The 22,645-nt window shown below is 41.2% G+C and overlaps 1 protein-coding gene across 2 annotated transcripts in view; it reads right to left on the bottom strand.

Moving 5' to 3' along the window:
* LOC123310457 (CREB-binding protein) overlaps positions 1 to 22,645 on the bottom strand; it is a 32,251-nt gene continuing 9,606 nt past the window's right edge. For both annotated transcript variants that reach the window (XM_044893930.1, XM_044893931.1), the window contains 14 exons: positions 20,413 to 20,839; positions 17,450 to 18,145; positions 14,063 to 14,530; positions 11,644 to 11,933; positions 11,428 to 11,585; positions 11,253 to 11,363; positions 8,240 to 9,017; positions 6,274 to 6,441; positions 5,953 to 6,186; positions 5,705 to 5,896; positions 5,353 to 5,634; positions 3,535 to 4,120; positions 1,935 to 2,251; positions 1 to 1,875 (listed from right to left, as the gene is read on the bottom strand). In XM_044893930.1, coding sequence (XP_044749865.1) covers positions 1,105 to 1,875; positions 1,935 to 2,251; positions 3,535 to 4,120; positions 5,353 to 5,634; positions 5,705 to 5,896; positions 5,953 to 6,186; positions 6,274 to 6,441; positions 8,240 to 9,017; positions 11,253 to 11,363; positions 11,428 to 11,585; positions 11,644 to 11,933; positions 14,063 to 14,530; positions 17,450 to 18,145; positions 20,413 to 20,839 — 5,478 coding nt within the window. In that variant the 3' untranslated portion in view covers positions 1 to 1,104. The remainder of the gene's footprint in view (positions 1,876 to 1,934; positions 2,252 to 3,534; positions 4,121 to 5,352; positions 5,635 to 5,704; positions 5,897 to 5,952; positions 6,187 to 6,273; positions 6,442 to 8,239; positions 9,018 to 11,252; positions 11,364 to 11,427; positions 11,586 to 11,643; positions 11,934 to 14,062; positions 14,531 to 17,449; positions 18,146 to 20,412; positions 20,840 to 22,645) is intronic.

Here is a 22,645-nt window from a genome sequence, read left to right as displayed (position 1 = left end):
TTATAATAAAGAATAATTTTTATTCATCAAATATTAATTACTCCAGTAGAGATTGACTATTGAATATCAACATCATGAATTGAATTTCATTAATTTAAAATATACAATCAATAAATTTAGCTTCGCTGATCTGAACTGAATCCGGTACTGCTTTTACATGGTCAAAACGAAATTGAAAAAAAATAAGGAAAACAAAATAAAACCCTTATTAATAAAAATAAAAATTTTATGTATAATCGCAGAGAGAAGGTAATATATTTGTTGAATTATGTTTATTTCTCTTTTTTATATAATACTTAACACTAGTTAATCTACACGAATTATGATCAATAATAAATTAGGAGGGAGTGTAGTGTAAGTATTGCACTGGCAGGGTCAAGATTGTCAGGGTGCCAGCACCACTCCACACTGGCGTGGAATGTAAAACACACGAAAACAAGACGATATATAAATTATAAATATATATATATTATATATAAAAACAAACGGGAACCAACCGGCCCCATCACAATAGCTACCGACACGACACCAACAGTCTCTCGGTAAAAATAGCTATACACTAACCGTGGTCACCTCGCGGTACCATTGATGTGTAAAAAAAAAAAAACAATTCAAAGTCAACAGCAGCACGCTCATAGCTCAACCCCTAGTCGTCCGCCTCCCTTGAGTAGGTAACAATCCATTAAGTTAAGAGCACAGCCTCAAAAAGCCAATACTTTTGGGTATTTTTCATCATAACCTAAATTAGGTAAACATATCGCTAATTTTATATTTTCATAATTATGTATAAGGTATTTATAATGTATGTATATAATATACAAATGTGCTATTATTAAACATATTTACACTTTGATAATAAAAATTTCTCCAGTCTTTTGTATTCTACATAATCTATGTACAATTACACTTTGTTTTTTACTTTTGTCATTAAAAGGTTCTTCAACTTAGGCGAAGCTATACAGCGGGCTGCTCCATCCATGTCCAATTCAGTCATCATCATCATCATCATTCGTCCAAAGTCAAATTCGGTGGTACCATTTAATGCAACAAAAATCTCACTAACGTCTCATCTCAGGATCTTCTCACCCGAGCCATAACTCACCACTAAAGCTGTTCCACAAACTTGCTTAGCTGATCCTGAGGAGTCATCGTCGAGGAATCTCCGACCTCTTGACTAGAACCGACCGGCGAGGGGTGCGGATGCAGACCACTACCTGCGTGGTTCTGGCCCAGAAGCATTTCGGATGCGGCTAAATCGTGGGGCGACTGTTGGGGTCCACGCGGGCTTGGTATCGCCTGATTCCTGGGACTGGGCATCGGTCTGGACGACGGGCTGGGCGTCGGGCTCCGGATGGGCGGCGGACTCCTCACGCTCTGCATCAACTGCTGCTGCTGCTGTTGTAGGGAGGATATAGGCGGTGGACCCATCACGCCCTGGGGGCTTTGTACAGGGGGCGGGGTGGGTTTCAGGCCTTGCATCGAGGAATACGACTGGTCCGCGAAGGAATTGTTGTATCCCATGTGCGGCTGTCGTATGGCTGGAAGTCTCTGTTGATACGATGGTGGCGCGGACGGTTGTTGGAACGTCTGCTGCAGCTGTTGACCCTGATGCTGCTGCTGCTGCTGCTGTTGCGTCCTCTGTTGCATCGCGAGCATCTGCTTGTGTTGTAGCCAGTGTTGTTGGCTTGGCAGTGATTGGCCCTGCGGACCCTGGTTCAGATTCGGGTTTGGTCCTTGGTTCAGCATGCCGCCCTGGAGCTGCAGCCTGTTCTGGTGCTGCTGGGCGGCCGGGTTCTGCTGGCTGAGTATGTGTTGTAGTTGCTGGGGCGCCGCGCCGCCCACAGCGCCTCCCGCCTGTTGCTGCAACTGCGCCTGCTACGAAAAAAAAAATTCGTTAATACTTTCTCGATTCAATACCGACAATGTTTACTTACTTGCTGTCTTTGTTTTATGAAGGCCGCCATCAGGGGAGGGTTCGACTTGAGTATTTGAAGTATCTGCGCTTGTTGCTCGTTCGACTGCGGCGATCTGAGGGTCAGCATGAGCTGTTGCAAGGCCTGCTTCTGCATCATGGCGTTCGGATTTTGGGGTCCGGCGCCGGTGGGCCTCACTCCGCCCTGTTGACCTTGCATCGCCTGCTGACCTATCGCGTTCTGCGACTGCATTATCTGCGGCCCTTGTTGTCTGATGCCCTGGCCTACGCTGCCCGGGTAGCGTTGCCATTGATCCATAGATAGCAAGTGGTTGCCGCCTGAAATGGATCAAGGTGGTGAGAAACTTTCATATTCTGCTACTCGGGTTTTTGTTGTCGAAGAAAATCAATGGAATTCACAAAAACAACCAATTTCAAACTGAAACGACTAATTGCAGACATAATAAAGATGAAAAGGCGTCTTGACAACTTTTTTGTAGAGTCAATTGACCTATCAGAAGGATATGCGAGGCAAGCTTGAGCTGAATTGTCAGAACTAGATGAGATAGTCACTTGCGTTAATAACTAATCCTGTCATATAGTCGTTGTTTGATCGTTGCTATGAAATCTAAGAGCCAATTTCACCAAATGCTGCTTTGATAGTTTTGACATTATTTGGTATTTTCTGGTTTTGTCCTTACATTTATGGTTTCACCACAGAACACCTCAACTACTCGACTGTGATAGTTTCAAAACTTTACCAACGAAGTTTTGATGTTTTTGACACTTTGGTAGTTGTTGACGAAACCTTAAAAAATATGATCCAAACACACAAAAAATTCCGACTCGACTTGTGTCAAAAAACCTACTTTGAAATATAAATTTTTTATCGTATCACTTTGAATTGATAACCAAAGGTTATAAGAAAATTGAGGCAACCGGAAAGAACAAATAGAATTAAAAAAAAAAAAATAGTTTTCAATGCGAATTTAATCTCGAGAATTTACAAATTAGGCAGGCGTTTCAAGTAAGCCCACAGATTCACCTTTCCGGGTATATCCGACATTAAAGTTATAAAAATAAAATCGTATTTACCGAGGCTAAAATGCTCTCTCGTAAAAACCACAATCGGCGTTTTCGCCTAGTCATACTAATTTTTTAAAACGACTATCAAATCCAAGAAATGATAATGAAAATTCATATTGTATTTTCCAGTTTTAGCATTATCTAGTAGCAGTTTTCTGTGATTTTGTTCTTACAGTTATGGTCTCGCGAGTATCTAAAACGTTGACAAGCGTTTCTGAACCAGTTCATTTCAATAAATGTCAGAAGTGACGTCTATAATGTCATGTCAATTTGACACCGATCACAGAACGTGGTGAGTTACATCGATTCGAATCATAGAGTGAAGAATATTGTTTTTGGCCTCGGTATCCATGTTTTTTTTTCTTTCTACGCCGCTGTGACGAAAATGCGGGTCAATAAACGAGTAGCCGAGTATGCTTTCATTATCCTGAATCTCTTTCTATACAGGGTCATCGAAAATAATTTTTGTAACATCGTAGTGGGCGTCTATTTCGAAGATCTATGATATTCCTTAAAAAAATCATCTCGGCACTTACCTTGGGCGGGTCCGACGTGTCCGAGCGACCTGATCTGCGGCGGCGGCATGTTCTGGCCCTGAAGGCCGCCGCCCGGGTTCACCTTGCCGAAGCCGACGTGCGGCGCCTGCTGTCTGGCCGCCTCCTCCTGCACCTGCTTAACCACCTGCATCACGTTGGCGGGCGGCGTCTGCGTGCCCGGCTTCAGGCCGACGCCCGGCTGATGGGGCGGCGCCTGCAGACCGAGGCCGGTCGCGTTCCCCAGGCCCATCACGTTTATCGAGTTGGCCGGGCTGACGGCGCCCGGCACCACCGACTGCACGCCCCCGCCCACCGGGCTCATGCCGACGCTGTTCGCGGCGCCCGGCAGCGAGGCCGCCGTCACGCCCTGCGGCATCGTCCGCGTGTTCATGACGGCCATGCGCCGCCTGAGCAGCTGCGCCTGTTGCAGCCGCTGCTGCAGCTGCTGCTGCTTGAGCTTGTGCTTTATGTTCGAGCAGAACGGCACCGGACATTTCGTTTCCGTGCAATGTTTGGCGTGATAGCAGCACAGCGCGATGAGCTGCTTGCATATGGGACATCCGCCGTTCGTTTTCCGCTTGCACATCTGGAAAAAAGAAACATATACATTAAATAAACGTTTATGGAACTTTCGTGGAGGAAATGTTGGTTTGGTTCTTCGAACAAGATGGCTTTTTTTCAACAGAAGGTAGAATAAGTCGAAATAAACCGCCAACAAAAAAACATCAATGAAAAGATGCTAATCCGCCCTTGATCTCGTGTGATCTTATCGAGCGATGAACTAGTAGTAGTTCAGAATATCCACCTTCACAGGCCGATTTGCTTTGAAAAACGATAATGATATAAATTTCATGAACACTGCTCTTCGCTCTGTGAACCGAATCGATATTACCCACCCCTATCTGTGATCGGTGCTAACCACACTTGCGTCTCTATGTCTATGCTTGCGTCGAACTGACATAAACCTACTCTGTGGTCTATCGGTCGAATCAGTACTACCCACCCCTGTGAAGAAACGTCAGGCGAGAGTTGATTCTGTGATCCCGTTTCGCAAACGTCACAAATCTCGAATTTCTTAATTCTTTTCCTCAAGATGCACCGATTTTTTGCGATTAGTACAGGCATGTTTTAACAAATTCACCAAAGTCCACTTTCGAGAAGTGTTTTTACTATCCGACGCATTGAACTACTAACGAAACAGCAATAACAAACTGCCTGCGACTTTCGGAAACCACAGGAAGAACCTAAATTTCGGTGTTTCGACTAATAATTAAGACATTTCATGAAATGTCAAAAATATTCATCGAAAGACAATCAAGCAGTTCGAAATTCCTGTTTTCCCTTATTCAAAGTTATTTTTTCACGTTGAGCCGACTGAAATATGAAAAATGTTGGAGAAATTTTAAAATCTCGACTTTCGATGAATTAGATTTCTCCGAATCGATGATTTTTCCAAAAGCATCCTGTTCATTTTCCGTCCAAATAGCAAAGAGTTTTATAACACGAAAATAATCGCAGAACTGAAAATTGTGAAGATTTTTTCGCAAAAAAAAGGTCCCCAGCGAAAATATTTGAAAAAGTATTACTACCCTTTTTCATCATTTTTTTTTTCCATAAGAAAATCAAAAACTCATAAGCCTTCACTTTTTACCCCAGGAATCGAATATTTAACCATTTAATGAGCTATCTAACGAAGCAAAGATATACAGGGTGTGCCATAAAAAGCAAAATGCATCTCCGTTAATTCTCTATAAACGTCTAGTAGGCCAACCACCTAGAGACACCCTATATACAAAACAACAGCCGTATATATCTCACCTTTGTATGAGTAACGACCCGTTTCATCTTCAAGCAACTTGTCAACCGGCAATTGGCGTCCCTGCACTGACAGGCGTGCACCAGAGAATGGATACACCTCTGTATCGACAATTTCCTCGCCTCGTTGGGATTGGCAAGTTTCGAATCGCTCGGAGAAGAACCGTCGTCCAGATCGAAGCCGAGCTTCTCCATCTTGTGGGGATGGCCATCCTTCTCGTAGCACTGGAGACATAGATCGAAGTCGTCGCAAACCTTGCAGTGGTATCTGGTCTCCACGTGGGCCTAGAAAGAAACACATATACGTAGTAAAAGTTATAAAAAACATCGTTCGAATGATAGAAAAGACGCTCACCTTGCAATTATTACAGGTATAAACAAATTTATCTTGACTTTGGTTGTGTAATTCGTAAAGCATGGACATAGTGCTGTATTTAGCTCTCCTCAGCGAAGAAAATTCGTAATGTTTCTCCCTCGCCAAAGTTAGGAAGGCATCTCTGCCATCCATGAGATCACATTGAATGAAAGGATCCGGATCTTGGATTTTCTGCAAGAAAAAAATCGTTAATCACTGAATATTTCAATGAAAAACGCGAAACTTACTGATAGACTAGCGGCGGACTGTACAGAATGAAGCCTTATCACAAAGAACACCTCTTTGTGCTTCTCCATTGTTGCGAATATCTTCGCAGATAGATCGTTTCCCGTCTGTGGAGTATTTGATTTCTTACTATTTTTTCTTTGATTCGCTTTGGATTTATTGCTCTTTTTGGCCTTCTTTTGACCCTTCTTTTTACCGTCGGGTCCGGTTTCACTGTCTTCCGACAGCGAGAATATCTGAAAGTGATCAAACGGATATTTAGACATACGAGTCAGGGTAAAACGAACAGCATTATGGGTATGAGGTGTGAGGTTTGAACTTACTGCATTTGCGGCAGCCTCAGCGGCTTCTGCCTGTTTCCTCTTCTCTTCCTCTTCTTGGTTCAATTCTTTTATGCTTTCTTCAAGGACATTAGGCCAGAAATCGCCCTCGAAGTAAGGGAGATCGGCAGCTGACCTCAGGTTTTCCTCCATTGCTTGTTTGAGTATATCCTGAAAAACGATTAATTTAATCGAGGTTATAGGGGAAAAACGAAGGTTCACAATGCTAATCTACAACGTCGAAATATTTATCGGAAAATACACTGCGCAAAAAAATTAACGCACATTATGGAAATCTTGAATTTATTCTACAACTGAAGGTGTTCTCAATGATAATTATTTTTATCAGAATTACTTTCAACGGTTTTCTTCAATACTGATGTTTTTTCCCAGCAGGAATAAAAAAATATGATATTATCAGATTTTGAATGTATTGGCTCCATTCTAAAATCAGTTGTTCTCGATCAATTCTAGTGATCAATAGTTTTTCTTTCGTTTGATTTTCTAAACTCGATCGCTATGCCACGCGAAACACGCAATTTGACCCAAGGGGAATGTGCCCAAGCGGTAGTTTTGCGAGAAGAAGGGTGGACATACACAAGAATTGCAGAAAGGTTTGGAGTTTCCCATACAAGTGTGTCCAGAATGTTGCAGCGATTCAGGGACAGGGTAGACCACGGGTAACAACTGCCATTCAAGAACGTTACTTGAGAGTTTCTTCGTTGAGACAACGGTTTGTAACCGCTCGCCTCCTTCAAATTCAGCAAACTCATGAGGTGCAAATTAGCACTCAGACACAATAAGAAATAGCCTCAGAGAATATGATTTAAGGCCTCGTGCCGCGGCAAGAGGCCCAGCTCTTACCCAAGCCCATCGAAGGGCGCGTTTGGATTTTGCGAGAGAGCATATCCATTGGGAAGAGGCCGATTGGGAAAGAGTTCTCTTCACAGATGAGTCTAGATTCTGCCTCTACCATTGTGATCGACGTTCCCTTGTATACAGACGTCCACATGAAAGATATGCTCAGTGCAATTTCCTGAATACTACTGGTTTCGGGGGAGGATCGATTATGGTATGGGGTGGAATATCTTTGATTGCTCGCACAGACTTAGTGGTCGTTGATAATGGAGCTATGAATGCTGATAAGTATATAAGGAACATGTAGTGCCATTTGCCCCCATACATTAGTGAAAATTTAATTTTTATGGATGATAATGCTAGACCCCATCGTGCACGCATCGTTCAGGAGTACCTTGAAGAGGTTGAAGTCTCTCGAATGGAATGGCCAGCAAGAAGTCCAGATCTCAATCCGATTGAGCAGATTTGGGACAACCTCAATAGAAGGCTGAGAAGTTCAGAAAATCATCCAGCTACTCTTAATGACTTAGGAATCCAACTCGGAGAAATCTGGGAAGGATTAGATCAGAACATTTTAAGATCACTCATTTTGAGTATGAATCGTCGTTGCCGAGCTGTAATTAACGCAAGGGGTGGAAATACCAAGTATTAAATCACTTATCAACATTTCAGTATTTTGAAAATTGTTCATTTCTCTTCTTTCCCATAAGATTAGGTGAAATCCTGAATTTTTCTTCCATTTAATGTGTCTTGTTTCGTTCAAAACCTTCCCGAGAGAACGGAAAAAAATAAGTTATAAAGTCAATGTAGAGTTAACTTTCATTAAAACTGAGATTTCCAGAATGTGCGTTAATTTTTTTGCGCAGTGTTTTCGATGTCCTTTTTCCAGAAACTTCCTGTAACTCGAGAACGAATCAATGAATCTATGATCTGCTTTCTGATATCTAATTATTTCGAAAAAATAGATCGGGGGATTTTTTGTCCAAGTCTCCCACTTCTCGAGATGTGTTTGAAATACGTCAAAGGAAGTATTCCCAATTCTGCCAACTTAGCAACACGAAGGAACATCGAAAAATCTCTAGGGCATTATAAACCTGAAACATCGACTCACCTTGTAATCGAAAACAATTCGTTCGATGATGCCCTTGTCGAGCATCTTCTTGTACCAGTCTTGCAGTCTCTTCGGCTTCGGTATCTTCTGGTCGGGCGGATGACAGTGGAATATGTAATCGTCGCCCTCGGAGGGCGGACACGCCCATATGTGCGCCATCGTGTAACCCAGCTGCTTGACGTAGTCCATGTAACCGAGCAGTATCTCGTGATAGACGGCCGTCCTGAACTGTCGCGGCTTGAAGAAATGGACCGAATCGAGGTAGGCGATGTAGACGCGGCGCGTGTTCGGATGCGGACACTCAGAGCCGTACTCCTGCACGTGCATGCCGAAGAAGCAGACGTCGACGCCGTCCACCTCCTCGAACGCGAAGAGCGCCTTGGCGCGGTACGGGAACTCGCCGCTCAGCTCGCCGCTCTCGACGAACTTGCCGCGCATGCCCGGCTTCACCTCGACCACCTTGTCCGAGCTCGACACGACCCGTATGTGAACCTCGCCCGCGCCCGCCTCCTTCTTCTTCAGGTAGTTGTTGACGCGCGTCTCGATGTACACGCCCAGCTTGGTCGTCTGCAGCTTCTTCGCGTTGAACTTGTTCTCCTTGCGCTTCTGGCCCTTCTTCTTCAGGCACTCGTCGCAGGTGAAGCCCTGCGGCCAGATGTTCTCGTTGTGCAGCACGCATATCTGGTGCAGCTTGCGGCCGCAGTCGGTGCAGTGGACGAAAGCCTCCATCTCGAGGTGGTCGTTCTTCATCTCCTTGAATTGGTCTTTCTTTATGGCACTGTTAAGGGAACAAGAACGTTATTATTTGGGATATCGTGACAATGTTCAGGAGTTCAATATAGTTGGGGAGCCCAAGAGGATAATTGGGGATTTACTCGAGCGTGTCAGATTTATATAAAGATACCTTGGACCCTACTAAAAATTAGACCTGTATATAGGGGGAATTGTCTAGGACAGCCTCTCAAAATAGTTAAAAAAAACGATCATTCTACATACTCTAGCGTGTAATGTTGAAAAGTATATATTCTCTTCATCTGACAATTTAAGCGTGACGAAAATGTGTGGGAGGGCGCCAAACGTCACGTGTACAGGGTGGGCAAAATTCGTTGTCTACTGAGGGGATCTCGAGAACTATAAGAGCTAGAAGAAAAAGGATAAGACATTCTCGAGCTCTTTTTTCGTGACTAATCCAAATCTGAAAATAGAATCGGCCTATCATTTTTAGATTTCGAGTTATAAACAAAAATTGAGATTTTGACGAAAAGTTCTCATAACTTTAAAGTAACAGATTTGAAACTTGAACCTTCTTAGGCACTCTCATACGTAGAATCTACTGACAAAAGATTTTTTTTATAATTCAAAAATATCAAATTCAATAAAAGTTTGCATTTGAAAAAATTAACGTTCACCTAATGATTCGAAATGAAAAAATATTTTGAGCTCATCCAGTGGATTCTACGCAAAAATGTGCCTGTGGAAGGTTCAAGTTTCAGATTTGTAACCTCAAGGACAAAAAGTTATGAGAACTTTACGAAATTGTCAAACTCAAAACCGAAATATCGTAGGAGGCTGCGGTTTTCACCATTCTCTGTTTCTCCGAAAATGGGCTCGGAAATGTGTCTTCCGTTTTCTTCTGGCTGCTTTAGTTCTCGAGATCTTCTCAGTAGACAACCAATTTTGCCCACCCTGTACATTCTCGAGTTCGATGGCTTTTTTTTCCCCATTGTGAAGCTAATGATTCAAGAATAACAGAAAAAATATATTCCGACACTTTCAGCAAGCCGAAACAATAAAAATTGGCCATAAAGGTCGCAAAAATCGCATTTTTTGAATTATCTCAACTCCTGGGCTTCAAATTGTTTTCCCATACAATATAAAAGTTGTATAGCATAACATTTTCTATAAATTTTGTCCGAAGCAATTTTTCCTACGTTCGAACGTTTTCGAGATATATAGCGATGAATGTACATTCGACTGGACTTTTACATTGACCTTGGCCTTTCGCATGTGTGGCTAAGCTCCTTGTCCTTATCGCCGTCTAACTCTCAAACGGTTAAGAGTATGTAAAATTGCTTCAGACAAAAGTTGTGTAAAATTTTATTATCCACAACTTTCATTATGAGTACAGAAACGATTGGAAGTACAGGAAGGGAGATATTTCAAAAAAATTCCTTTTTATCATCTTCAAACTGTCAGATTGAGAAAACCCCTCCTGATTAGTGTCAAATTAATGGGTCAACACGTCTGCAACACCGAGATTAACCATCTGTATGACACGCTCGAGTATGTTCCAGTAACGTTTTTGTTTCGGATTTTCAAAGGACCGCTGTGAGCTTGCGTTACGTCCGAATTGTCAGTCCCTCGAAAATTAGCTTCCTTTGGGTCCAATTAACATATCCTCCAAAAATCTGCCACGCTCCAAGACTTTTTTACCATTTTCAACTCTTCCGCCAGCCCCACCACGCAAACTGTCAGATTAACATGAATTTAATATCAGAGACACGTAGGGCATATACAGTATCTTAATCTGACACGCTCGAGTATGTACACCTGACGATTTTTTTTAAATCTTTGAAAACCTACAGACGCTTTCCCCACCGCTGAAAGTGCATACATCATAGACCCTTTTTTTTTTTCTACAATCTAATTTTCAGAATCCACTAGGTCTCCCACGACGCTAGAGTAAATCCCGATTCAGCATCGTCGGCTCCCCAACTAATATAGGGACAAGGGAAAATATTCACATCATCCTGACAATGACAGATCGTAAAACTGAAAATTCACCTTTTAAAACAATATTTTTCTATTGCCGTCAACCGAACACCATAACGAAACGAAAATTCTTCAATTGGGTTACGAAGTTTAACACTTGACCTTTCATATTAGAATTTAAAACGTCAACTGTCAAAGTTCTATTACAGCACTTTTACTCAAGGTTTTTTTTTTGTTCAAGTTGTGTAAACAAGAAACTTTCTTTCGTAATTAAGAATAAAATAGGCGTTTGACTACTTACGTTTGAGCTTGGCTAGGGTCATCACCAATAGTAACAGTATCTCCCTGTATGTCGTTGAAACATTTTTGGCAATACGTATACTTATCCGATCCTAATCCTAAAGCGTTCAAGCTGTGAAAAAAAAGATAAAGCATGAGTAATACGATAAAAGGGAGGTTAAAACCGAAACACCTACCCATTTTGATAACAATAATATTTAGCATCTTTGGGAATTGTACAGAGTTGTTTGCCGAAGCAACACAACACTTGTGGATTGAAGGTGTACTTTCGGCCGCAGCAATACCCCATCGACTGCATTACTGGATCGATTTCTTGTTCAAACACCTCCGATAACTGTGAAAAACAAAAATCATCAGCATCCGCGAATACTGATATCGAAATGATAATTTACCTTGGTGCAATATCTGTACACCCTACTCGTCTTCCTGTTATACAACCAAGCGTTATCGAACATCAACCATACATCGTCTACATATTCCCAAGGGTCCGTGTACTGATTCATGTCGAGCTTCTTCTTGATCGTGGACAAATCCATGGGTTTCTTGATGATCTCTAAATAGTCGGGTATGCCCAGGGTTTGAGGGTCAACGGGCACACGGAAGGGCATGCTCTCCGGGTCTAACCTGTAGAGCTTCTCCAAGGTCGGCATCAATTTCTGCCTGAGCTCGTCTGGTTGGAAAACTGAAGGGGGGTACGTGGACATTTGTAGTTATATTCGTACGAAACTTCGCTCGTTTTCGATACGCGATAGTTCCAACGAGGAAAAAAAGTGTTTTCTCAAAGTTAGAATGAGTCTTCGGACTTGGATAAATATTTTAACAGTAGATTCTTGAATCGAGAGAATTAATTAGCCTGGAAAAAAACCATTTTGATGGCGATAATAAAGAATTCAGCTTGTAACTACCCATATTAGCTCCGATATTCATCTCTAATATGTAATCATCCACTATCGTTGTTCATTTCATTTCGTACAAAAGTATATTTTCTCTGAACGTTTCAACGTTGCCAAGCTGACGAACACAGAACTCTATAATGACAACAAAATTCCCGGCAGCAGAATAACTAGCTAAATCTAGGTTACTACTCATCTGTAACGTGTTATGTTTAGAGGTTATTCTGCGTTTTTTTTTTAATAGAGTTGCATTCAGCCAAAGTACCTAATTCTTCGAATTCACAAATATTTTTCATCATTTTCTAACATCAAATTATACGAAAAAGGAGCAGACATCGAGAAAACATTGAGAAATACTTTAATTTTTTCAAAATTGTCAAATATTTATGAGTGAGCGTTAAACTTATGTTCAAAAGTTGGTTTCTTTGAATTGCTGATGGTTGTAATGAAGAAAATGTATATCAATGATGTACTATATTCCGAAAATCACTGCATTTGACAAAATGTTTTGCGATAAATAACTGAAATTTACATTTTTTTATTATGGATTTTCAACATTCTGTCAACCGAGAAGACTTGGAAATACTAGTGAACGGAATTTTTTTTTCTCCTGTTGAAATATTTGTACAAGCCAAAGAGCCGCCCTGTATAGCCCATAAGTTAGGAGCATCTATTGTTAATATCCAATGTAACCTACTCATGAAGATAGTTAATATTGCCAGGAGGTGGCTTGAAGATTAACTTAAACTTAATTTTTTTTTGCACAGCTTACAAGCTCCGCGGCCGCTAACCAATCTAACCTAATCATTGCGTTTGTGAATATCGCCTCTAGGTGACTTGAGGATGAACTCAAATCGCATAAAATACTCTACAACTTCATGATTCACAGAAACCTATTGGAAGTTTCAAGATTTGTCACTGTCAGTGTAACACCTCGATGACACGTAACCACAGAACTGAATCTAAGTCCTCTGAACATGATTTCCCGATAATTTTTTTTTTTTCGAAAAACATATAGCCTTAGAGCATCGCAGCAGCTTACGCTTGTTAAAAACCAATCTAACCTCATCATTGCGTTTGTAAATAACACCACCAGGTGGCATGAAGATGAGCTTGAATGGCCTGAAATACTCTCAAATGAATACAACTTCATGATTCACAGAAACCTATTGGAAGTCTCAAGATTTGTCACTGTCAGTGTAACACCTCGATGACACGTAACCACAGAACTGAATCTAAGTCCTCTGAACATGATTTCCCGATAATTTTTTTTTTTTTCGAAAAACATTTAGCCTTTGAGCTCCGCAACAACTGACGCTTGTTAAAAACCAATCTAACCTTATCATTGCGTTTGTAAAAAACACCACCAGGTGGCATGGAGATGAACTTGAATGGCCTGAAATACTCTCAAATGAATACAACTTCATGATTCACAGAAACCTATTGGAAGTTTCAAGATTTGTCACTGTCAGTGTAACACCTCGATGACACGTAACCACAGAACTGAATCTAAGTCCTCTGAACATGATTTCCCGATAATTTTTTTTTTTTTCGAAAAACATAGCCTTAGAGCTCCGTAGCAGCTTACGCTTGTTAAAAACCAATCTAACCTCATCATTGCGTTTGTAAATAACACCACCAGGTGGCATGAAGATGAACTTGAATGGCCTGAAATACTCTCAAATGAATACAACTTCATGACAGGTTCACAGAAACCCATGGGAAGTTTCATCAACTGTCAACGTCAGTGTGACATATCAATGACACAAAACCACAGAACTTACACAAATTAGATGCATCTGTCAACAAGTATTGGACGCGATTTTAAGTTTCAATAACGAAACGACTCTTGTGAACACTTTTTTCTTCCCCATTCGAACCTCGCAAAACCTACTATGAATAAAAAATCACCACTTACTGCATTTCCTCGGCTTCCCGTCGGCCGCGTTCGCTATCGGCACCAGCGGTATATCGTTGACGTTCGGTTTGACGTCTCCCGAACCCTCGCCCTGCTCCTCCTTGACCGCGATCTCCATCTTGACGTCGCCCGCCTCGCCCTGGCCGTTCGCGTCCGCGCCCATCTCGGTCTTGAACTCCGTCTTGAAGTCGGACGCGCCCGAGTAGTCGTTGTTCTTCATGTTCTTGCCGCCGCCCGAGCAGCCGGCGCCGTCCTGGCTGGCGTCCGCGTCGTCCGCCGGCTCCTGCTTCACCTCGACCATCGAGTCCTCGTGCTTCACCTGGTCGAGCTTGCCGCCGCGGCCGTTCGAGGGGGAGGGCGAGTCCTCGTCGCGGTCGTGCGCCGCCATTATGGCCGCCAGCTGGGAGGAGGCGGAGGATTGACGGGGGGCGTTCATGGCCGCCCGTTCCGCGCTGCTCATGCCTTTGCCTGCAACGGAAGAAAAACGACGTTAAGCATAAAGGTAACGACAAAAAGTGCATTTCTACAAGATATTTACGCTACACACAAAATATTTAGCAACGTCAAGTGATATTGTGACCTTTATTCGATGATCCAAAAGACTGTTTTAAAACTGAACAAGAAAATATACAGATAAAAATCGATTTCAAGTGAATAACCCGTAATAACCCCGGTTATTGCTGGTTATGCCTTTGGTTATGGCCCTTCACAACTTCTAACCTCACTTCAATAACCAGAAGTTTAACCCCCAGTTCTCGAGTATGGTTATCTCCGGTCCAAAATGATGACGTTGAGGGGCCAATTCATGACGTCACGATATTATAACCAATAATGACCAAAAGGGCTCGAATGCAGTTGGTTATTGTTGGTAATTACCAATGATGACCAGGTTATTCACTTGAAATCGATTGAAGGTTAAATTGAGGTAGGTTAGACAGGTTTGGTTTAGTTAGGTTAGGTGTGCTCAAGTTGAGCGAGGTTTGGCAGAGTTAGGTTAGGATAGGTGAGGCATGGTTAGGTTGGATGGTGATGAGGTTAGGTAGGGTTTGGTTCGGAGTAGCCATAAGCTTTCCCCTTCTTCAAGGAAAAAAAAGTTTGGTTGAGTTGGGTTAGGTGTGCTTAAGTTGAGCGAATTTAGCCAGTCAGGTTAGATGAGGCAGGGTTAGGTTGGATGGTGATGAGGTTAGGTAGGGTTTGGTGCGGAGAAGGCATAAGCTTCCCCCTTCTAGAAAAAAAAGTTTGGTTGAGTTCGAATCGGTTATGGAGGGTTCATGTAGAGTTCTCAAGAAGTAACAATCTAATTGGCAGATAGGGTCCATTTGTCAACGTCTGCCAATTAAATTGGTTCATTTCTTAGGAACTCTTCATGAACTCACCGTTAGATTATGTATGATAAGTTTGGGTTAGGTTTGGTGGGATTTGGTTGAATTAGGTATGCTTAAGTTAGGCAGGGTGAAGTTATGTAGGGTAAAAATACGTGTGGTGGGGTTAGGTAGGTCTAGATCTGTGATTCTTAACCTGTGAGGCAACACTTGACTAAATTTCTGCCGTGACCACAAACTGTTTGGTTAAGTGAATGTAATTTAATGAAGGATTTTTCAAACTATCAATTTTGATCATACCAATGTTCAAAGCAAACAGTACAAGTTCAACTAACTATACAAAAAAAAGTATTATAAGTTATAGCATAGTTGTCACTCATCAGGTGTGATCCTCTATCTGTTCTGTAAGGTTTTTTCGAAAGCGAGTAATTTTTTTTTCAACAGAAGGTAGAACTATTAAGAAATCACCTACATATACAAAAAACCTTCAAGATGACTATGCTGAAAGGATCATAGATAAACAAATCCAAATAAGACCCTTGATCGTGTACGATTTGCATTGTCGGTGTTTGACTCGAAATGAAACATGAGGCAAAATCGGAAAAATACTAGGGACAACAGCGTAAAATGAGCTGGAAATGGGTTCAAAAACTATATATACAGTGTGTATTCAAAGGTGAAGCTTTTTTTAATAGAAGATAAAACTGGTCGAAATAAAGCGTTTCACCAAAAAATCACCTATACAAAAACATTCGAAATGACAAAGTTGAAAAAAATTGAAAACGATTACTGAAATAGATACTACGACCCTTGATCATTTGTAATCTGAATTATCGCAAAGCAATGGGAAATACTTATCTTATGATGACTGACTCAACCCTATGATTTCGTTTAAGATATAGGCCCGTTCGATTTTTACATGGAAATGAAAACTTAGGATTGCCGAACTTTTCTCATTATTCAGTAACTTACACGATTTCATGAAATGGCTCATTTCGATACCAACTGAGAGAAAAATACTGAGGACCAAGTGTAAAAAAAAAATAGAATATTAGTTCAAAATCTCACCAATAAAATTCGTCTAAATTATTCACAATGGGCATCACAATCTTCTTCTTGTTCGAACCCTATAACAATCGTCGTAAAAATGGGAAGAAAAAGGGAAAGAATAACAGCACTTTGTCAACATGAGCACTCTCAATGAATTGTCTCAATATTCTCCAGCCTAAATCGCACGATACAACAAATTTTTCAAGTAATCTGAAGCAACTTATCAGATAGATCTGGATGTACTGAACCATTCATTGATCAGCCATATGTTTATGTTCATCTTTCCACAGTCCCGTACTTAATGAAATTTTGTCGAACTTATTTTGACGACTTCTACTTTCTGACAAAATATCTTTGACTGCTCGCACACACCTAGTGGTCGTTGATAATGGAGCTATGAATGCTGATAAGTATATAAGGAACATTCTTGAAGAGCATGTAGTGCCATTTGCCCCATACATTGGTGAAAATTCAATTTTTATGGATGATAATGCCAGACCCAATCGTGCGCGCATCGTTCAGGAGTACCTTGAAGAGGTTGAAATCTCTCGAATGGAATGGCCAGCAAGAAGTCCAAATCTCAATCCGATTGAGCAGGTTTGGGACAACCCCAATAGAAGGCTGAGAAGTTCAGAAAATCATCCAGCTACTCTTAATGACTTAGGAATCCAACTCGGAGAAATCTGGGAAGGATTAGATCAGAACATTTTAAGATCACTCATTTTGAGTATGAACCGTCGTTGCCGAGCTGTAATTAACGCAAGGGGTGGAAATACCAAGTATTAAATCACTTATCAGCATTTCAGTATTTTGAAAAATGTTCATTTCTCTTCTTTCACATAAGATTCGGTGAAATCCTGAATTTTCTTCCATTTAACGTGTATTGTTTCGTTCAAAACCTTCCCGAGAGAACATAAAAAATAAGTTATAAAGTCAATGTACAGTTAACATTCATTAAAATTGAGATTTTCAGAATGTGCGTTAATTTTTTGAGCTAAAATGACTTCCGACTCACCCATACTAGACGCCGTCGCCGGTGACGACTGTATCGGCGTCGCGGGCGCCGGCGAAGGTCCCCTGGACGAATTGACAGATTTCGGACCCGTACTCGGAGGATGAGGCGTCGGTACTGGCGTGGTCTCCATCCTCGGCGGCATCGCCTGACCGTTGTTACTGTTGGCGTTGCCCACTTGGTTCTGAGGTTGCTGATTCGACGAAGACATGTTCTGTTGTTGTTGCTGCTGCTGTTGTTGCATAGACATCGGGGAAGGCGACGGGGCCAGTCTGTTCTTCAGCGAATCGCCGAACTGGTTCTGTTGCGCGTTGCCGTTGGAACCAACGGGCGACGCGAGCGGCAGGCTGGCAGGACCGTTGCTGACCGTCTGTTGGAACTGGTTGTTGTTGGGCGTGGGCACGCTGCCCGGCGCCTGGGACATGGAGGAGGGCATGGCGTACGGCGACAGTCCCGCCATCCCCGAGGCGTTGGAAGAGGTAGGACTGGGCCCCGGCAGGCTGACCACGTTCTGCTGTTGCTGGTTGGCCTGCTGGGCCTGTTGCTGCTGCGCCTGGTTCGCCTGTTGCTGTTGAAGGGGATAGAGCAGCCGGTTGCCCTGCTGCTGGTTGGGAAGCTGACCCAGGCGGTTGGTACCGCTGGGCGAGCAACTTCTCAGGTTTGATTGTTGGGCCATACCGGCCGGTATTCCCGATACGCCTGTGAAAATACGATTATTGAAGTCAGATCACCAAAATGGAATTACCTATGTACAGGGTTTGCAAAATTAGTTGTCTACTGAAAGGATCTCGATAACTTTGAGAGCTAGAAGAAAACCGAAGACACATTTCCTAGCTCTTCTTCAGAGAAACAAAGAATGGTGAAAACCGCAGCCTCCTACGATCCTTCGTTTTTGAGTTATTATCAAAAAGTGAGATTTAGGCCCGTTTGCACCTATCCCCCTTAAAATGAGTACTTAACTAAGCGTAGCTTAAAATTAATGGACGCTTAATTTTATTGTCAGTTGCAAGACTGCGGCTTAACAGAATCTTAAGTAAGGGGCCCTTAAATTTTGATATCTAGTGATATTTCAGTTTTTTATTATGGTGCAACTTAATTCTAGTCCAATAAAGCCTTTTCATTGGTTGGCCGGTTGAAGATGATCGTTGTCATTTCATTAACCTAACTTTATTGTCCTGTCAGTCAGTGTCAATTAAACTATTATATTATTATCAAAGGGTGACAACTTTTTGTTGCTGAATTAGCATTATTATTGATAATGAAATGGATTGTCAAATAAAAGGTACTTGACGTTATTAGAAAAACCGCAGCAGTTCTGCAGCCAGTTTATGAGTTCTACAAATTATTTTAGGTTAGAATCCCGCCCTTAAATACCTAAGTGGTCATTACCAGAGCGTTTAAATGTAAGGCTAGCTTTAGCCATTTAAATGTCACTCTACAGTTGGTGCAACGTAATTTGAGTTAAGGGTTCATTTTAAGGGACACCTAACATTAAGTGCGTTGGTGCAAAAGGGTCTTAGACGATTTCGAAAAGTTCTCATAACTTTTTTGTCTTTGAAGTTACAGATCTGAAACTTAAACCTTCTTAGACACTTTCATACGTAGAATCTACTGACAAACGATCTGTTTCCAATTCATGAATAACAAAAGTGCCTGTAGAAAGTTCATATTCAGATCTGTAACTTCCAATACAAAAAAGTTATGAGATCTCTTCGGAATCGTCAAAATCTCACTTTTTGCTAATAACTCAAAAAGGAAAAATCGTAGGAGGCTAGAGTTTTCACCATTCTTTGTTTCTCTGAAAAAGAGCTCGGAAATGGGTCATCCGTTTTCTGCTAGCTCTCATAGTTCTCGAGATCCCCTCAGTAGACAACGAATTTTGCCCACCCTGTACACTGTTCAGAGATTATCTCTGAGAACTAAAGCACCTAGAAGAAAACGAATGACACATTTCCGAGGTCTTTTTCGGTGAAACAAAGAATGGTGAAAACCGCAGCCTCCTACGTTACTTCGTCTTTGGGTTGACAATTTCGTAAAGTTCTCATAACTTTTTTGTCTTTGAAGTTATAAATCTGAAACTTGAACCCACTTTTATACGTAGAATCCACTGACGAGCTCGAAACATTTTTTGATTTCGAATCATTCGGTGAACTTTAATTTTTTTTAATGCAAAGTTTTATTGAATCTGTTATTTTGGAATTGGAAAACAAATCTTTTGTCAGTAGATTCTACGAATGAAAATACCTAAGAAGGTTCGAGTTTCAGATCTGTAACTTCAAAGACAAAAAAGTTATGAGAACTTTTCGAAATAATCAAAATCTCAATTTTTTTTATAATTCGAAATCTAAAAATGACGGGCAGATTCTGTTTTCCGATTTGGATTAGTCATGAAAAAAAAAAAAAAAACTAGAGAATGTGCCATCCATTTTCTTCTAGCTGCTACCCCTGTACAATATCTTGATCTCTGACACGTTCCGAGTATGTATAGCTGACGATTTTTTTTAATCTTTGAAAACCTGCAGACGCTTTCCCCACAATGAAAGTGCATACCACACTGAAAGTGTATACATCATAGAACCTTTTTTTTTTTCCTACGATCTTATCTTCAAAATCCAGTGTCCAGGACGCTCGAGTAAATGCCACATCGTGGACTCCCCAACTATTTAAGAATATCAAGTTGTTACTTAGCAAATTAGTCAGAAATCTGGTTAAAAAATTTGTTGTTTCTTGTGAAACTCCGGTTTATTTGTTAATTGATGCGATGAAAAGTTTTTAACACACGAGGATAGGCTATTTTTGAGAAACCTTCCAAGATCTTGTCCGAAAATGAGTGATCTGGTGCAGAAATATTGAAAATATCAAAAAATGAATCTGTAGATCAATTATTAAGACCGTAAACACGCAAAAAAACTGTAACAACATATCTCTTCTCGTTTTCGTTAGTCAACCTAAAACAGACAACTCACCCACAGACATCGGTACAACGCCAACGTTCACAACACCAGACAATCCAGCCCTGATCGTCTGCTGCTGCTGCTGTTGCTGAGCCTGCTGTTGAGCCTGCTGCTGCACCTGCTGCTGATTGGGCACCTGCTGCTGCTGCATCTGCTGCTCCTTCCTCTTGATCCTCTTCTCCTCCAACTCCTTCTGTATCTTGTAGATCTTCTCGGCGAGCAGATGGTAGTACTCGGACCGCGAATTGGCCATCTCGTACATGTCCCCTTCGACCTTCCTGGCGTACGCGACAAGGTTGTGCATCCTCTTGTCGAGCATCGCCTGCGGATCCGGAGTGGGGAATATGGCCTGCACCAATTTGTGGACCAGGTGGTTGCGTAGGTCGGGCGTGACCGACTGATGCCATTCCTTCGTTCCTTGCACCGGGTTGGCCGTCACCTGACGATAGAAAATCGCATCATTTTCCGAGGGAAAAATATCCGAAATATGGTCTCGAAAGACGCAAAAACAAAACTTGGTTGCGAAAGACCTCTTATAAATTATGTAGGTTCCAATCGTAGGAAAAATATGGATAATTTGAATACATGTAATGATAATAGCATGTTTGGGTCCCAAGCAAAACCAGAGAAAAATGCAAAGATTGGTAAACTTTGGTTCGTAGGGGTACATTTTATGCTCTTGGTCTCTAACAATTTGTATCGGACCTGTGAGCGTGATGACCAGCAACCCCTAAAATCTCAAATGGGAAGGGGGCGTTGACTGACTCTGACAAATAATGAAATTTTCTTACTATAGAAGATTATCAAAATGTGTTCACGATTTTGTAGGCAAAACTATATCTTTTTTCGAATTCGGCTCTTACATTTTTTTAAAATCTAACCTGAATGTTTCGGCATTCTATGCATATTCTCACTTTCAATTCTTCTTCGTTTCGGGACTGTGTTTCTTACAAAAAAAAAAAAAGAAAAAATCTAAAGGTGACAAGTCTGGTGAGCCTGGTGGCCATTCAATCGGCCCTCTTCTACAAATCCATTTCTATTGGAAATGATCAGTGAGCCATTGCCTCACTGATGACAGCAATGAGGTGGGGCTCCATATAGTTGGAAGGTCTTCTTGAAGAAGCTTAATGGAAATATGATTTCAAAGTAACTCAGGCAGTGGCTCACAGATCATTTCCGAAAGGAATGGATTGGTAGAAGAGGTTTTTATATAATTTCGAAAATAAAGAAGATATGGCACATTTTCGAAATCGACAGATTATTAAAATTTGGTTACATCCTCAAGACAAATGAAGACTTCATGAAAGTGTTACCACTAATCGACTTTTCACCAAAATCGAACCCAGAATTTTTTTCCCTATCTAGTCTATGTAAAAGTACCAAAAACAGTCAAAATACAGCAATTTGGGATACCCTGTACAGGGTGGGCAAAATTCGTTCTCTACTGAAGGGTTCTCGAGAATCATAAGAGCTAGAAGAAAACGGATGAAACATTTCCCAGCTCTTTTTCAGAGAAACAAAGAATGGTGAAAACCGTAGCCTCCTACGATTCCTCGTATTTGAGTTATTAGCAGAAAAATGAGATTTTGACGATTTCGAAAATTTCTCATAACTTTTTTGTCTTTGAAGTTACAGATCTGAACTTGAACCTTCTAAGGCACTTTTATACGTAGAACCGACTGACGAGCTCAAAATATTTTTTCATTTCGAATACATTAGACGAACTTTCGTTTTTTTCAATGTACACTTTTATTGAATTTGTTGTTTTTGAATTGCAGAAAAATCTTTTGTGAGTAAATTCTATGTATATAAGTACCAAAAAAGGTTCAAGTTCAGATCTGTAACTTCAAAGACAAAAAAATTATGAGAACTTTTCGAAATCCTCAAAATCCCATTTTTCTGCTTATAACTCAAGAACGAAGAATCATAGGGGGCTACGGTTTTCACCATTCTTTGTTTCCCTGAAAAGGAGCTCGTAAATGTGTCATCAGTTTTCTTTTACTTCTTATGGTTTTCAAGATCCCCTCAGTAGACAACGAATTTTGCCCACCCTGTAGATACATTTCCAAAAAATTATAATTCTCATAGATAAATCTAAACAGATTATTCTAGAACGACTGGACTAGATAATCCTATGAAAATTCTCCGATTCAAACTCGCGAAAATGTAGCATCACATATACAGGGTGAGTCTTTGACTCGTACAAATATTTCAACAGTAGATTCTTGAGGTCAAAAGAAACACT

Source organism: Coccinella septempunctata, chromosome 3 (assembly GCF_907165205.1).
Source record: "Coccinella septempunctata chromosome 3, icCocSept1.1, whole genome shotgun sequence".
NCBI classification, from domain to species: Eukaryota; Metazoa; Arthropoda; class Insecta; order Coleoptera; family Coccinellidae; genus Coccinella; species Coccinella septempunctata.
The sequence above is the reverse complement of the archived record's forward strand: the minus strand, read 5'-3'. Positions and strand labels throughout refer to the sequence as shown.